Source organism: Canis aureus, chromosome 31 (genome assembly GCF_053574225.1).
Source record: "Canis aureus isolate CA01 chromosome 31, VMU_Caureus_v.1.0, whole genome shotgun sequence".
NCBI lineage: Eukaryota > Metazoa > Chordata > Mammalia > Carnivora > Canidae > Canis > Canis aureus.
This window is the reverse complement of record NC_135641.1, coordinates 15760039-15778037: the sequence shown is the minus strand read 5'-3', so window position 1 is coordinate 15778037 and position 17999 is coordinate 15760039. Positions and strand designations below refer to the sequence as shown.

The 17999-nt window shown below is 53.8% G+C and overlaps 1 protein-coding gene across 1 annotated transcript in view; it reads right to left on the bottom strand.

Moving 5' to 3' along the window:
* Positions 1-10134, bottom strand: part of SLC6A3 (solute carrier family 6 member 3) — a 37591-nt gene extending 27457 nt beyond the window's left edge. The window contains exons 1-4 of the mRNA XM_077879650.1: positions 10005-10134; positions 7978-8307; positions 6513-6644; positions 1572-1797 (exon numbers count right to left, since the gene is read on the bottom strand). Of these exons, the coding sequence (XP_077735776.1) occupies positions 1572-1797; positions 6513-6644; positions 7978-8263 (644 nt within the window). The 5' untranslated portion in view covers positions 8264-8307; positions 10005-10134. The remainder of the gene's footprint in view (positions 1-1571; positions 1798-6512; positions 6645-7977; positions 8308-10004) is intronic.
* Between the last annotated feature and the right edge of the window lie 7865 nt (positions 10135-17999).

The following is a 17999-nucleotide window of genomic DNA, read 5'->3' as shown; positions in this document are numbered from 1 at the left end:
CATCTGCATCCCCTCCCAGCACATCTGCATCCCCACTGCCTGCTGCAGAGCATCCCCACAGACCCCTTCCCTCTGCTCATGGCCAAGCTGGGCGTGGGGCCACAGGGATGAGTGTCCATGCAGCCTGGGCACGACCTGTCACTGCGACACTTAAATTCAGGAAATGCAGTGGGGGAACAGCTCAGCAGCAAGTGGTGTGGGTGATTATCACCCCTGAGAACAGCAAGCTCAACTTCTCTTTATCTAGACGATTCTCGCTTGCTCTCATCACGTTAGGATTTGCATCCACATGCTTGGACCCCCACCCCCCGCATCTCCATCTCCCACCCATGTGTCCAGCTGCGGACCATGAGCCCTGTCCTTCCTTCCCCGTCCTCCTCACCATGCTACTCTCTTCTAGTCCCACACCAACAGCATCCTCCTAAAGACAAGCACGTCCCATGGTGTACGACTGTTTCGCGCCCCAGCCACACTCCTCCTGACCATGACTCAAGAAAACCACGCATCATCCTGGCTGTGCCCCCAGACATTCCAAACCTGCCCCTCAATGCCGCTTCCCCCCATAGAGATATGGTGCCCACATGGGGCACAGAACCCCAGACCAAAGCATTTCAGGTTCTTGGTGTCTGAGACATGGTGTGACTATGGGTCTCAGCCCCTAGGAACACCTGCCCCACACCTACCACCCTGCTAGCAGCACCTAGCTCGCGGCCACAGGACGCGTCTCTGGGGCCCCAGGACTTGGACAGTCCCCTCCTCCCAGGAAATCCCTCCTTTCCTGAGTTCTTGAGGAATCCTAGGGGAGGCAGTGGGCATCTCTGTCCACCTGCCCGAGTCCTGGCTCTTCCCAGGAGGACAGGTCTGATGACTCAATGGGTGGCTCTTCTAGGTGGAGTCAGGCCATGTAGACGAGGGCAAAGGGGGCAGGAGCTGGGCCCAGAAGACCCAGAGAAGAATTGATTCGGGGATGTGGTGGATGCCAGGTGGTGCAGGTGCAGGGGAGGGGAGGGTACTGGGCAGCCCCCTAGATGTGGGGACCCAGGAGTGACTTGGGCAAGAACTAACGTTGTGTTTGTAGGAGGAAGAGAACATCTCAGGAGAAGCAACAGTGGCTGCACCTGGCACGCCTGGCCTGCTTAGGAGGCCGGAGGGGCGTCGATTCTGCATGCAGGGAAGGGTGGGGGGGGGTGGTTACGGAGAAGGCAGAGCCAGGTCCGCTCTGGGGGTGGCCCTGCAGCCCCCGCCCAGGGCCCACACGTCCTTCTGCAGGCTGCCCTTGGCCATGTCGTGCTCGCCGTGGGACAGCGCGGCCGTGGGCCTGCTCTGCCTCCCACCCAGGACTCACTCCACAGGAGCGTCGCTGAGCCACTAGACGTGGGATTTGGAGACGCACCCTATGGGGAACCCAGAGGAATGGCACGCAGGCACCAGACAAGGGACCTCACCCCACCCTCGCAGGGTAGCATGGGCAGGGTAGCCGACCCCCGGGGCTGCCGCAGGGCACTGGACACTGTGTCCTTCCCGCCCCGAGGCCGACACGGCCCGTGACGTGCCACCACACCCCCACTTACTCAAAGTACTCGGTGGCGGGTGTGGTCCTGAAGGTGTCGTTGGGACTGGAGCTGGAGTTGCTGGAGTGGGCGTCTGAGCAGTTGGGGCTGTTCCACGTGTTGTTGCAGTGGACCCATGGCAGCTCCACGGTGAAGGAGGAGAAGAAGTAGTGCAGCGCCCAGGCGATGATGACGTTGTAGAAGAAGCCGACGTACAGCGAGATGAGGATGACCGTGAAGCCCACGCCTAGGGCGGGAGAGCACAGAGCGCCGTCTGCAAGGCACCCACCCTCCTTCCCTTACGTCGACTGGCTGACCACTGACATGGACACCTGGCCACGATGCTGCACACCCAGAGCCAACTAGTGAAGGCTCAGGTGGCAAAATTCATGCCATGATCACTGGCGGCTGCACCCAACCCCCCAAGCATCCAGGGCCGTGTGCCCTCAGAGACATGCATGGTCACCTAGGGCCACCCTGGTAGAACCAGGTCACCCACACACATACGGGGTGACCGAGGCCTATCTGTGGCTATCCACTACCACTGGTGGCCACTCAGCATCAACCTCAAGGGCCACCAGGCCATTGTGCCACTAGGCATAACTATCAGAATCATCTACTAGCACCCGTCACAGCTCAGGGCCATCTAGGGATACCCAGAGATACGCAGCATCACCCTCAGTCATCTAGGGTCACTCAGGGACATCCAGAGACACCAATGGTGCTTAGAAGCTAGGGTCCTCCATGGCCACCCACAGCTACCCAGAGCCGTTCAGAGCCATTTATGGCCACTCAGCGCTGCTCGTACCCCTCAAGACTACCCAGGGTAAACAGAGTCGTCTGGGTCATTCACAGCTTCCTAGAGCCACTTGAAGTCACTCAGGGCCACGTAGGACCATTCAGCATCAGTCAAGGCTGTGCATGACTGTTCAGGGTTCCCCACCATCCCTGAGCATTCAAGGTCAGCTAGAACCATGCATGACCGTCCAGGGCCATCTGGGGCCATCTCTGACTGTCCAGGGTCACCTGGGGCCACACATGACAGTCCAGAGTTACCCGGGACCATCCCTGACCATCCACGGTCAGCCAGGGCCATCCCTGACCGTCCAGGGTCTCCTAAAGCAAACCAAGGCCTTTTGTGGTGACCTTTCCAGGGTCACAAAATGTGGGATCAGTCACTGAGGGGCTCTCAGCAAACTAGGACAGAGTGGCGAGCAGTCTTTGGAGCTGTGCCATCCTGATGGTGGCAGGTGCATCCGGCCTCCTCCCGTTGGCCAAGGGGCCTTCAGGTAAGTGTCCCGTTCCTGCCACATGGCTCCTCCATCAGGCTCCACACAGAACTCTTCACTTCAACTTTCCTTCTGAGCTTTGCAAATGGGATTTGTTTGGACTCAAGCTTTGATTCTCTCAGTTAAACCTGGTTGGTGCTGCATCTCGTGTGCCCGCTCGCAGCTGGGCCTGGCTGCAGGTGGAGCAGGCCTTCAGGTGATGTTTCCAGGAAGTGGCTTGTGGTGTCCTTTATGGACGTAACCCTGAGGAGAAGCAATTTTCATGCTCAGGGCACCTCACTAAAACTCTCTTCCTGCCCTGACAGCACAGAGAGGCACCAGAATTTATTTGTGCAAGTCTACTGAACAGACCAGTAGCAGGAGAGCCCTGAAAATAAAATAGGCCCTGGCGTGCAAACCGTCTTGGAAAACGTGGCAGGGTCTATGATGACAAAAACGTGACGGTTTTCTTCGGAAGGCCTTCCCGGGGTGGACTTGGTCAACGTGAAATAATGTTATACTGCAATTCTGCTCGCTGAGCTCCTCAGGACGGGGGCTGGGTTGTGATTCGCAGTGACCTGGCCTGGGGAGCTGTGTGGCCGGGGAGCTGTGTGACTGGGAGAGCATTGTGGAAGGCTGTCTCCAGCAGTGGGCTGACTGTGGATCCCTGGGTGGCGGGCTGCAGGCTTAGCCCTGTCCTGCACCCCGCCCCCCAAAAAAACACGGGGAACTCGGCACACTCCTGTCGGACTCCGGGAAGCCTGCAGCCACGTGCCAGCTCCAGCCAGCCCCACGTCTGAACGTCCATTTCCTTATGTTTCCGTTTTCTTTAATATTTCTTCATACTAACTTTATAACTTTTAACCTTGACATTAAACTGTATGTTGTCTTATTAAACCCCTTTAAATTGGTTTTAGGAAGAGGAGGAGTTTGATACATCACACTAAAATCATCGTTGACTACAAAATAAACCAGCATTTCCGCATACAGGTGAGCACGGTCTGCATTTGCCTGTGGCTGGAACCCCTGAAACAGGTCATCCAGGGAGGCAGGGTCCCCCACCTGCGAGAGCCAGTTCACTCCCAGCAGCACGGAAGCTCCCCTCAGGGGTCACCTGGGGACTCCACACTCCATCTCCAAGTGTGGCGCAGTCTCGCCTCTGTGGGGAAGGCACTGGCCACCCTGCAAGCTCAGGGCAGGGGTGGCCTGGGGATGGCAGGGCCTGCAGAGCATGCTTCACGTGGAGCCCTGTGGTGGTGGGGCCGCCGCCAAGGCAGCCCGTGTCTCGGTGCCCGAGGCCAGCTGCTCCCCGCTGCATCCCTCCATCGGGGGGTTGTGGAGAAAGAGGTGAGCGTCAGACAACTCACTTAAGCTTTGACTTCTTTGAGTGACCCCGCGAAGGGGACACCCAGGCCTGGCACGGGGACACAGTCGGGCCTCACTCCGAAGATGCATCTGGCCGGGGGGGGGGAGACATCTCTCCGTGGTTCCATTTTGGGGGGGGGCATGAATCACGGACGTTGGGACGAGCTGCTGACATCCTAGGATTCAGCAGGCAGTCCGTTTAGAGGGGAAAGCGCATGGCGCTGGCACTGCAGCAGCCTCACGCCTGGCCAGTCTCAGCATTTCTGCTGCTGGGGCACCTCTGCCCCCCAGAGCACCTGCTACTGTGATGCCACTGCCCTCCCCCCACCAGAGCTCCAGCCGAAGCAGCTGTGACTGTCCTTGCTCCTCAGCCGGATCAGCTGCCACCTCTGACCACAAACACTGACCCATCCTCGCTTGTCCCCAGAGACGACGAGGATTCTATCCTCCAAACAGGCTGACTTCTCAAGGACTTGAAAGAACCCTGTGGACTGACCTTCTAGGGACCACTTTCCTACTGAAACTAGGGTGTGACCAGGTGGCGCCCCCAGGTGATCCCCATGAGTCCTCCCTGAGCCCGGGCTCCTAAGACGCAGGTGGGCTGGGGGTCAGCTGTGTGCTGGAGGCTGGATGTGGGGTAGGATGTGGGTCTAGAACCAGTGCCACCGTGTCCCTGATGAGGCCGGGGTGCATTCCTCAGGGCCTCTAGTTCTGGGTGCTTGAATCTCCAGGAGGACCCATGGAGTGTGCAGCAAGGTGACATGGAGGGGCTGGCCCCCTGGCAGGCCCCTCAGCTCAACATGATGGCACTGTGGCTCTGCAGCGACAGGTGGGAGGGCCCGTGCGGAGTAGGGTAGCTGGAGCAATGGCTGGCCACTAGCTCGGGAGCATAGAGTAGATCTGTATGACAGAAAGGTGAGTTGGAGAGGTATAGACAGGTGATGGACGGACAGGTGGACAGTCAGGCAGATGGCAGAGGGTTGAACTCCATGGGTAGACGTGTGATGGTCGATGGCAGGTGGACAGGTAACAGACGGTGGACGGTCGGTGGTTGACAGGTAGTCGGATGGATACAGAGACAACCATCAGGTGACAGATGGCATTAAGGGGCGATGGCGTCCCTCCAAAATTCACTTGTGGATGTTCTAGCCCTACTCAGCGTGTGACCTCGTTTGGAGTCGGGGTCTTCACAGACGTGGTCTAGTTAAGTGAGGCCATCAGGACATGCCCCCGTCCAGGTGACTGATGTCCTTGGAGAACCCGGACGTCTAGGTATAGGGATGCACGTGGAGGAAAGTTCTGGCACAGACTCTGTCACAGCCCTCAGGAGGAGTCAGCTTCGCCACCGCACCTCAAGTATGGATTTCTCTCCTCATCAGGCCTCGGGGCCTGGGGCACAGGGTGTGGCAGGTGGAGCAAACCCGGATGGATGGACAGATGACAGGCAGATGGGCGCACAGGTGAAGGGGGACGACAGGTGTCTTAACACTGACACCTCCGCTCAGGAGCGCAGCCCGGCCCCCTGATAGGGCACACGGTCCTGAGGCCTCAGCACGGACTTCACAGCAGCACCGAGAGGGAAACAGGTCAGTGTGTGTGCGCAGGTCCGGGGGTGGGGGGTGGGGCAGAGACAGGGAGATGGAGAGACAGGGAGACAGTGAGATAGAAAGAGAGACAGGGAGAGACAGGGAGATAGACAGGGAGATAGGGATAGACAGAGAGACAGAGAGATAGGGAGAGACAGGGAGAGATGGAGAGACAGGGAGAGACAGAGAGGCAGGGAGAGACAGAAACATGGAGAGAGGGAGATAGACAGGGAGAGACAAAGATAGGGAGACAGGGAGAGATAGGGAGACAGAGAGACAGAGGGAGACAGGGAGATAGAGAGATAGGGACAGACAGGGAGAGAGAGACACAGGGAGACAGGGAACAAAAGGAGGAGACAGGGAGATAGAGAGGAGGGTGATAGAGAGACAGGGAGAGATGGAGATAGGGAGGGACAGAGACAGGGAAAGACAGAGACAGGGAGATGGAGAGACAGAGAGAGACGGAAAGACAGAGAGGGAGAGACATGGAGACAGAGAGACAGGGAGAGACAGAGACAGGTAAACAGGGAGATGGAGAGATAGGGAGAGACAAGGAGAGAGAGAGGGACAAAGACAGAGAGAGACCAAGACCAGGAGAGAGAGAGGCAGGAGCGCAGATGTGCAGGGCACAGACACCTACCACGGCAGGACCGAGTGCACACAAGCCGGCAGCTCGCTCTGACACTCCCTGGAGCCACCAGGGTCTGGGCCACATGGGGTGTGGGGGTGCGTCTGGGCCTTACCTTTCAGAATGGGGCAGATCTTCCAGACCCCAGCAGCCCCTTCCCTGTTGAACTGCCCGAGGGCCAGCTCCATGTAGAAAAGGGGCATCCCAGCGATGATCATGAAGAGCAGGTAGGGGACCAGGAAGGCACCTGTGGGCCAGGACAGCACACTCAGCCTGGGGGTGCGATAGGGCCACTTGTGGGCCCCGAACGCGGCCGCATCGCAGGCAGGACTGTCCTCACTCGCCTCCATCTGCTTCTCCCTGAAGCTCCCTGCCCAGGCCTCCCTCCAAAAGGAAGTCCCAGGCTGGGCTGGGAGCCACCTACGTTCATGCCTGGCCCCCCACTGTCCTCAGCACCCTGACGTATCCCTCCCAAAACCCCAACCAGCCCTGGTGCCACATTGTGACAGGACCCCAAGAGTCCTGCCACATAGAGGCCCGGCTCCCGGTGCTGCCCTCCCCCGCCTGCCCTGCAGTCCTTGGCCCCCGCCCCTCTTGCTCATCTCTGGAAACGTCTGCCCCCCCCCCAGTCGTAAATCCTCTAGAATCTGAGGTCCACTTCCGACCCTGCGTGGGCTCTGTCCCCCTTCCCCAGCTGCCCATCTGCAGAGCTCGCCTCGGTCAGGGGCAGCCACCACTGGGGGCGGCCTGGGCTTCGGGCCTGGTCCTCTTGGGGCTGCACCTTGTCCCGAGTCTGAAATCTGGGGCCCCGTGGCTCTGCCTCAGATGAGAGGCCTTCGCCACAGTTCTCTTCCTGGGACAGGGAGGGGGCGGCAGGGAGACCCCTCAGTTCTGTCTTTGTGCCGCTCACAGCACCTTGCTTAGGCCTCATGCTCCCCCCGCAGGACGGGGGCGCTGGAAGTCCCCCCAGACATTCTTCCAAGCCCTTCCCATGTGCAGCCCTGAGGGACTGACAGCCACGGAGGCCGTGGAGAGCAGGCACCCGGACTCACCTAGGTGAGCACCAGCCCAACTGGCTGCTCACCTTCAATTTTTGGGAGACCCTGCCCCTTATTTTAGTTTTCTGCCTCGAGTCCAGAGACAGGTGCATGTGGTTCTAGGGCTGGCCGAGTTTGGGGCGCAGGGCGAGGGGAGATGGGGACACTTCCAGGGCCTCTGGCCACCCCAGATTCAAGGACCTCCACGCACTTTTGTAAAGACGGTTTTAAGTTGGCCAAAGACATCATCCTGTGGGCGTTTGAGAATTTTCTTTCCAAAGTGAAAGGCGTCTTTGGAAACAGAAGGTAGAGCCGAGGTGCCTCGGACCACCAAGTCCTGGCCTCAGGTCCTCAGCTGTGAGGTGCGGATTCACAACGAGGCTGCCCTGACCTCTGCTTCCAGGGTCTGGGACCCCCACCCGGGGAACGTGTGCCCTGCTAGGGCTGCGTTAGGAGCTCCGTCTCCACGCGAGGAGCCGGGCAGCCGGCGACCCCTCACAGCCGCCCGCGCAGTGGGGCCGTGCAGGCGGGACCGGGACTCACCGCCGCCGTTTTTGTAGCACAGGTAAGGAAATCGCCAGACGTTGGCCAGGTCCACCGCGAAGCCAATCACCGACAGGAGGAAGTCGATTTTCTTGCTCCAGGTCTCTCGTTCTTGAGTCTCCAGGGGGGTCTGCGTGGGGTTGATGAGGGTAGAATTTGTGAGCTGCACCCCATTTTGCTCCTTGACCAGGACGAGTTCCACTGCCTTTGGGCCCATGGCGTTGGGCTCCTTAGCCGGCGCCACAGCCGAAGACATCAGTGCCACCGGGCATTTGCTTTTACTCATGGGCAGACTGGAGCCTCAGATTTCTGTGCCTCTTCACTCTGGGTCTTCAGGCAGCATGAAAAATAAACACACAGGAATGCAATGATTTTAGCAGCCTGAACCGCGGAGCCACCTGGTGGCAAGAGCAGAACCGGGGCACTTACGTTCATGTCTTTGGGGGCAGACGAATACATTCCAAGCATTTAGGCTGACACAGCCAAGGTTGAGGGCAGCAAGAGACGGGCCCTGGACACCTCAGGACAGATCCCCGCCTCACTCCCTCTTTCCCCGACACCCCTCTCTGTGCCAAAGTGCAATGCTGTATAATCTCCAATTTTTCTTTGAATAATAATGCAAAAAGTCACCTCTGCCCTCACCTCATTGCCAGGGACTAATGTCACAATCTTCAAATAGCATCCAAAAGTAAGTCCTTTGGGATGCCTGGGTGGCTCAGTTGGTGAAGCATCTGCCTTCCATTCAGGTCATGACCCAGGGTCCCAGGCCCGAGCCCTGAGTGGGGCTCCTGCTCAGCGGAGTCTGCTTCTCCCTCTCCCTCTGCCCCTCCACCCTACTCATTCTCTCCCTGTGTCTCAAATAAATAAATAAAATCCTTAAGAGTAAGTCCTTACACCAGTGCATATGTATTCTTTACACACAGCAGTAAAAGCAGAGAGCAATTTTTATAACCATAAATGAACCACAGTAATGCAAGTTTAAAGACAGCGATTCCAACAGCTTCTCCCAGGAATGCCTTTGCGGTGCACTCTGCCTGTGGCCCTGGGACTCACGTGCCCCACCTGGAAGGGTCCGGCGGACCAGAGCACCGCAGGATTTACCTGGGAGCAGATGACTTCCCGTGCTTAGTAACTTTACCAAGGAATTGCTTCCAAGATGCTTTAGCAAAACCCCATGTAACAGAACCAAGGAGAACAAGGTTACACACGGACACAGCCAAGAGCAAGGTGGCCTACCCAGGTGATGGTGGCTTCAAACAGGACTTCTGGTATTGGGTTCCATCAGTATTGTTTTAACTGGACACATGCATACACACATACACACACACACAAAGAATAACCGCGTGGCAGCTCTAACTGCTATGCTCCTGCTCCTCTGCAGCCAAATTTGAAAACTCACCATATAAGCTATTTTACCCACTGCTTCTCTGTGGCCCCTTCACTTGCAGTGACAAACCCAACATTCCTGAGATGTAGGGAAGATGGCCTGGCCTCGAAGGGGCTGTTGGGGGGGGGGGGACTGTCCTGCCACGGGGTCCAGCAGAGACCGCTGCAGCTGTAGGGGTGGCAAGCCTGTCGCTCTGACAATGGCCCTTGCAGGTGCATCCCAATCCCCTGCCAGGGGAGCCGGCACTCAGCCTTTAGGGGAGCCAACCCAACTCCTGAAGCCACACCCTCAAAGGCCGGGTTTGGGTACAGAAAGCAGAACGGGGCCTGTCAGAAAGCTTCGTCCTGCGCCCAGAAGGAGAAACAGAGCTGGCTGAGACACCTGTGCACTCTGGTCGTCCGTGCAATCACCCTGGGCGCGCAGACCAGCATCTCCACCAGCCCTCCGCTTCTCAGCAGTCAGACAGACCCCTGCCAGAGGCAGCGTTGGCCCTGACCCCCCGTGGGTCCCACACCCTGCAGCATCTGGCTCAGCAGGGCCCGGCGTGCACCCTGTCCTCGCGCACACACCTGTGGCCACCGGCACCGGCACCGGCACCGCCTCGGGCCGCGGAGGAGCGGCGCGCCGTGCCCCGACCTACCTGCCCGCCCGGCCTCGCCTGGCGCTGGGGTCCCGCCGCCCCGCGTGCGCAAGGGCTCAGGCTGCCTTCTTCCCGCTGCGCCGGGCGGCCGCGGCCTCCGGGCTCTTAAGCGGTGCCTGGCCGCCCCGCCCCTGCCGCCGTCGGGGGCGCCCTCCCGCCCCGGCCCCGCCCCGGCCCCGCCCCGGGTGGGCGGAGGACGCCCCCGGCCGCGCCCCCGCCCCCGCCCCGCCCCGCCCCCGCCCGGCGCCCCGCGAGTCTTCGCCGGCCGGGGGGAGCCGCGCGTCCCGGGGGAACCTGTCCAGGCGTCCCCGGGGCTGCCCTCCTCTCCGCCCTCGGCCTTGGGGCGCCCGGAGCATCGCCGGGGGAGCGGGCCGGGCCGCGGGGCACAGCGCTGGGGCGCGCGGGGCCGCGGGTTCCCCGCCCGCAGCGGCACCGACCCCCGCCGCCTACCGCCCTCCCGAGCCCTTTGGGGCGCCCTCGGGGGCTTCGCGCGGCCGCGCTGCGGCGACCGCTGCCCCTGCCCCGCCCGCGGGCCGCCGCGCCTCCTGTGGCCCGTGCGCAGCCCCCGCGTGCGCGTGGAGTCTCGGCGGCGAGGCCACCCCGGCCGCCCTGCCCGCCCGCCCCGCCCCGCCCCGCCCCGCGCCAGCCGCCGCTGAACCGGGGCGCGGGGGCGCTGCGGGGAAAGGGTTTCGGGACCAGCCCGGGAAGCCGCGGCGGGCCGGACAGGCAGGACCACGTCCCGAGTCCTCGGCCCCCACGCGAGGCCAGGGCCCCGCCCGAGATGTGCAGCGGCCTCGAGGTGAGTGAGTGGCGCGGGGCCTCGCGCCGGGGGGCCCAGTCTCGGGCGGTTCCCCCCTCCGGTGCACCCTTTCCTTTTCCCACTGCATGTGCTGTGGCCGGCGGTCCACACCTGCCCCCAGCACGGGGCCAAGGAAACAGAGGGCCACCAAAGATGTTCTTCTAAATAAAGGAGGCAAGGTAGAACCGAGGGGTCAGACATGTGTATTAAATACACTTTCACACATTTATTTCCCTCAGTTCCGGAGGCTGGAAGTCTGAGATCTGGTGCTGGAGCCGGCTGGGTCTGCTGAGCGCCCCGGCTCCCCTCCCGGCTGGTCCTCACACCAAGGGGCAGGGCTGCTGGGGAGGAGATCACTGGGGCGGGGGTGGGAGGTAGAGCGCACTGCCTGGGCTTTCCTTTTAAGGGCACGAATCCCATCTTGGGGCCCCACCCACAAGACTTCCTCTCAACCTAATTGCCTCCCACCTTCTAATGCATGTCTCAGGGGTCAAGGTTTCCACGCAGAATTTCAGAGGAGCTCAGACATTCAGTGTATGTAATAGTTCCAGACTGAGGTGTTTGTGTTCTTTAAATTGAGCTGTAGTTCTAGGATTTCATTTCCTTTCTTGGGATTTTGTTGTTGTTGTTGTTTGTCCCTTGAGTTAATTATTGCCTGTTTTTTTTCTCATTAATTTTCCACGTTCCTATCATTAATTCAACTCCAAACTCTCCAACAAATGTACAGATCTCCTTTAGATTTGTTAAAACAGGGGAGGCAGTGGTGATTTAGAGCCTCTGCCTCTGCTCCCTTATGGACAGCTGGCCCTCCAGTCTCACCGCCCAGCCTGTGTCCTGGCATTTCCCATGACCGTGACTCTGGGAACTCCTGCAAATGCTTTCCTGAACCGTATCCTGGTTTCTAGGATGCATGTGTGCTGCATTGTATTTTATCATCTTGCCCTCACCACCACCAGCGTCTCAGATCTCCTCCGCACCACGAAGGACAAGCTAGGAATTCTATCTTCTAAAATCCCTGCCCCATATAGTACCAGGTTAGAATTTGCCGACAAGAGACAATCATACCTGATAAGGTAGTTGGAAGAGAAGTAGAAGCCATTATTCCCCACAGGCATCCTGTCAGCTCTGATGGGAGGTGAGAAATTCTTAGCAGCTTCCCGGAGAGCTTTTCAGAACCACCTGCTTTGCCTGAGGCAGTTGCTGGTCATGGCTCCGCTCCAACCTCAGGTGTTGATCTCTTAACTGGAGTAACTCAACTCAAATCTTGGTCTATGCAGCTATTGGTGCAGCGAATGCCTCCCACCTCAACAATTAGTGGGAAAGACTATTAAGACCAGATTCCTTTCACCTGGCAGAGACAGCAGCAGCACACCGCCCCCCTACTCTCCACCCCCCTGCCCCCCCACCATCTTATCTCAGAGCTAAATCAACTCTCCAGGTCACTGTCATGTCTAGTCCAGAGATATTTATTGTCTGCCACTTCACAGCATATGACATTGTCTATACTACACCACTGACTTCATGCTGAATCAACTTGGTGAGCAAGAAATAAAAAATATCAAGATGCATTGGTAAGACATGTGCTTGCTAGAGATTGGGAAAAAAATATAAATCTACACATAAATATAATATATAATGTATAATAATATATAATATACATATAAATCTATACATAAATATATAACATATATATAAATTCCAAAACTTGCCATCTTGGTGAAGTTTCTTTCTATGGGTTCGTAGAGATTTGGGACTGGTCAAGATACAAATCCAAAGTGAAAGATAGCTTGTTGCATCTGGCTGTTCTACTTTTTTTTTTTTTTTTTAAAGATTTTATTTATCCATCTGAGAGAGAGATAGTGAGGGAGGGCATGAGCAGGAAGGCAGGGAGAGGGAGAAGCAGACTCCCTGCTGAGCAGAGAGCCTGATGCAGGGCTTGATCCCAGGACCTTGGGATCATGACCTGAGCCAGCTGAAGGCAGACGATTAACCCACTGAGCCACCCAGGTGCCCTGGCTGTCTTACTCCTAAGGAAGAATCACCATATGTGGCGAGCATCTTTGGGTTTGGGGGCTTCTAATTGGGAATGCTTCTATGAACCATTTACCGAATTATCCATAATGTGTTCAATTTTAGCCCAGAGCAAGAAAAGTTTGTAAAAGAGTCTGGATTATTCTCAAACTTGAGCATGCATCTAAATCACCAATATAAACTTTATTGTGCATTAAACACAGATCCCTGGGTCTCACCCTCAGAGATTCAGATTCAGTAGGTCTAAGGTGGAACCTGAGAACTTTCATTTCTAAGAAGTTCCCAGGTGCTAATGCTACTGGTTCAGGGACCCCACTCTAAGCAATATGGATCTAGCAGAATCAGTGGGGGTGTGGAAGATCTCTGGAAGATAGGGATGCTGGGTGTAGCCTCTGGCATGCCTCTGCAGGGGACCCAAAGTGCAGACACTTAGAGTTTTGGAAAATAGCCAACTATTCTTCTGAAAATACTTATTCTCCTTGTGAATAAGTAAGCTCCTGAGCCATAATAGAAACTCTCTGAACTCCTCCTAGTTAACCACATAACTTGAGCAGCCCATCATAAACTAACCCACAAACCCATAAAGCTTGGTATTGACAGCAACTTGCCATCATGAAATGGAATCAATATATACAAAATCAGGCTCAAGTAGGTGCTGAAGACACACTAGACTGCATGAACAAGTGCCCACTCTTGTTGCACAAATACCACCCTTTAACCCCCACCTCTAGCTTCATAGCTGCCTGAGGAAGCATATGGATCCCATATGTTGTACACTGTATACTGACCCCACCAGGGGGTAGCAGGCTGTAGCCTTTCAGGGGCACTCAGAAGGCACAGGTAGGGGAAATGTTCTCAGTGGGCAGATAATCAAGCAGTGCATCAGGCTATTACTTTGCTAAGAGGGAGAGAGGTCTCAATGGACTCACAGGCATTGGCTAATGGTTTGGCTATATAGTAAGAGACTTCAAAGAAAATTAAGAAATTGATGAGAAAATCTTAATTGAAAGCATAATTATGCAGAAAATCTTAAGGAATCCTCAAAACAATTACTAGAATTAATAAGTGAATTTGTCAAGGTCATAGGATGTAACAAAATTCAATTATATTTCTCTATATACCAGCAGCAATCAACTATAAAATACAATTTAATTTCATTTATAGTACACTTGAAACAAAATGCTTAGGCATAAAATATGTGCAAGACGTGTGCGTGGAAAACTAGAATACATTGATGGAGAAACTACAAAGGCCTAAATAAGTGGAGAGGTATACTATATTCATGGTTGAAAGGCTCACTATTAAGATGTTATTTCTTCTCAAATTGATATACAGATTCAACTCAATCCTAACTAGAATTCTAACTTGCTTTTTTAAAAAACATTTTTTTTCTTAGAGAGATAGCAAGTGTGCATGCACGAGTGGGAGGGGCAGAAGGAGAGGGAGAGAGAAAATCTTAGGCAGGTTCCAGACCCAGCATGGAGCCCAATGTGGGGCTTGATCTCACAACCCTGAGATCATGACCTGAGCCAAAATCAAGAGTTGGACACCTAACTGGCTGAGCCACCCAAGTGCCCTGATGTGTTCTCTTTTTAAAGATGGCTTTATTGAACTATAAATGACCTACAACACATATTTCAGGTGTACAGTTTAATGCATTATTTGTGTGGCTGTGGAAACGTGCATAAACAGGATGATGAATATATTCATCCTTCTCAAACTGCCCCCTGCTCCTTGGTGATCCATCTTTACCCCACCCCATCCCCACATAGCCGTTGATGTGGTAGCTATATATTCATTTATTTTCCTAGAATCTTATATACGTGGAACTATACAGTAAGTATTGTTTTTTTGAATCTGTTCTCTTTCACTCAGCATATCTGAGATGACTGTGTCTTTCTGTGAACCATTAGTTAATTCCTTTTATTGCTGAGTAGTGTGCGGTGTATACTTAGAACATCATCCATTCATCCTTCGCTTGTTGATGGACATTTGGCTGTTACAGATAAAACCACTATGAACATTTGTGAACAAGTCTATGTAGGGACATATGCTTTCATGTCTCTTGGGTAAGTACTTAGTCATGGAATGGCCGAGTCATCTGGTAAACTGTGTTTAACTTTTTAAAAACTGACAGTGTTGAAGTGGTCATACCATTTTATGTTCCCATGAACAGTGTATGAGTTTCCATTGCTCCACAGCCTTGCAACACTTGGTATAGCCAGTCATTTTCATTTTGGCCATTCTAATAGGTGCGTACTGGCATCTCATATCATTTCTCTAGTGGCGGAGATGCTTTAGCAGTCTTCCCAGGGTGGTTGCCATCAAGGTTCTTGTCTGTGTCTGTTCAAGTATTTTGCATGCTGGATTGTTACATTATTCTTGAGTTTTGAGAGTTCTTTACATGCTTCAAATGTTCTTTGAGTTCTTTATCGGATGGGTACTTTGCACATACTTCCCCATCTTGGATTGTGTTTTCATTCTCTTTTGTAGGCTTCCAAAGAACAAGTCATTAATTTTGATGAACCCTGTCATCACTTTTTTCTTTTTAGATCTTGCTCTTTAGTGCTGAGTTTGAGAAATCTTTACTAACCCAAGATCACAAAATTTTCTACCAAGTTCTCCTTTAAAATGTTTACAATTTCAGGTTGTGCATTTGGGAATATGACACATTTTAAGTTAACATGGTCTGAGGTATGGACCGAAGTTCATCATTTTACAGGTGGACACCCAGCTGTTTCTGCTCCATTGTGGAAAAGGCATCTTTTCTCCACTGCACCTTTGTTGAAGAATCAGTTGACCTATATGTGTGGGTTTATTTCTGGGCTGTTTCCTTGATCTGTTCCTCTATTTTTTTTTTTTAAAGATTTATTTATTTGAGAGAGACAGAGAGAAAGCATGAGCAGGGGGAGGGGCAGAGGGAGTAGCAGACTCCTTGCTGAGCAGGGAGCCCAGTGCGGGACTCAGTCCCAGGACCCTGAGATCACGACCTGAGCCGAGGGCAGACACTCCACTGATGGAGCCACCCAGGTGACCCTATACCTCTATTTTGATGTCGGTTCCACTCTTGCTATGGATGAATTGTGTCCCCCTTCCCCGCCCCCACCCCTGCCAAAAATGCCCTAACTGCAGGGTGACTGTATCAGAGATGGGGTCTTTGGGAGGCAAAGCTAAATGAGGTCATCAGGGTAGGGCCCTAATCTGGTAGGACTGTGGCCTCATGGGAAGGGGATGCTCCCTCTCCCCGCCTGCCATGTGAAGATATGGCCAAATAGCGGCCCTCTGCGAGCCACCAAGAGAGCTCCCACCAGGGACCGAATTGCATGACACTATGGTCTTGGACTTTCCAGCCTCCAGAGCCAGGAGAAGATAATTTGCTGTAGTTTGACCCATGCAGTCTATGGTATTTTTGTTATGGTGGCTCAGCTGATTAGTGTAGTGCTATCTTGCTTACTGTTGTCCTGTAATGCATTTTTAAGTCAGGTGATGTAAGTCATATAACTTTGTTCTTTTTCAAAGTTGTTTTGTCTATTCTAGGTCCTTTGCATTTTTATATGAATTTTAGAATCAAGTTTCCAATTTCTATAAAAAGCCTGCTGGGGTGCTTTAGGTGGAAGCTGTCATTGATTTGTGGCCTTTATTCTTTTCAAATCTAGGCATTCAGGGCTGTAAATTTCCTTCTAGGTTCTACCTTAGTTGAATTTCCTAAAGTTTCACATGTTTTTGTTTACATTCAGTTCACAATATATCCTCATTTCCCTTTTGATTTCCTTTTTGAACCATTATTTTTATACCATGTCCATTAGTTTCTAAATATTTGAGGATTTTCTGTATATGTTTTATTCTTTTCTGGGTATATTTCTTGTATTGGTACCTAATTTACTTGCTTCCTCATTGGAGAACAAGCTTGAATCCCAAGTATATTAGGATTTGAATCCCAATTTATATTCCAGAATATGGTTGACCTTGTGGGTGTTTCACGTGCGTTTGAAAAGAGTACGTATTCTGCTATGACTGGGTGATATGTCAACGTCAAATAGGTCAAGTTAGTTGTACTGTTTTCAGGTTGTCTGTATCCTTATGCACTTTGGCGCCCTTGTCCAATCAGGGTTGGGAGACAGGTGCCGAGAATCCCCGGTGTGATAGTGTGAACCGGCCCATTTTTCTTGGGGCTCCATGCGTCTTTGCTGCATGGATTGTGGAGCTCAGTGTGGGGTGCACTCACACATAGGACTCGTCTGTCCTCCTGGAGAGCTGAATCCTAATAACCCATGCTCTGAAATCGACTTTGATGTTAGAACCACCAGTCCACCTTCTCTCGTGTGGAGTTGGCATCCATCCTTTCCCTTCTAACTCGTTATTTCAAGGGTGTTTCTTATAGGCATCATGTTGGGTCACACCTTTGTACCCGATCTGGTGGTCTCTGCTGTTATGGTGGGGAGGGGTGTTTAGATCATTTACATTTAATGTGAATGCTGCTATGGTCCTCTGCCGTCTGTTTTCTATTTTCTTTTTCTTTCTTTTTTTTTTAAAGATTTTATTTTTTCATGAGACACATACACACACAGAGAGACAGAGAGACAGAGAGAGAGGCAGAGACATAGGTATAGAGGAGAAGCAGGCTCCATGCAGGGAGCCCGACGTGGGACTCGATCCCGGGTCTCCAGGATCACACCCTGGGCTGAAGGCGGCACTAAACTGCTGAGCCACCCGGGCTGCCCTGTTTTCTATTTTCCCTGTGTATTCTCTGTTCCCTATTTCTTCCTGGATTGAGTAGTTCTGTGAAATTCAGTTTCCCCCTATTTGGTTGGATCATTAGCTACATCTTGCTGCTGTGTCACTTTAGTTGTTGCTTTAGTGCTTGTCGTCTGCACCTTGCACCTGACTTGGTCTGCCCTCAGCGACTTGCTGCCACCGGCCACATCTTATGAGGACTCTACCCTCCTCTTGCTGTGGTGGTGCTGCCTCTGCATGCTGTGAACCCAAGAATCTGGAATCAATTTTGCTTTAGACAGCCAGTCACCTTTTACAAAGATTTCAATAATAGGAAGGTATTTCCCATTTCTGGTCCTCCCTCTCTGTGTAGATTGTCTTTCAAAAATGGTACTGTTTTCCTTCTGTTGTAAGTACTTATTTTGGGTGCCTGGGAGGCTCAGCGGTTGAGT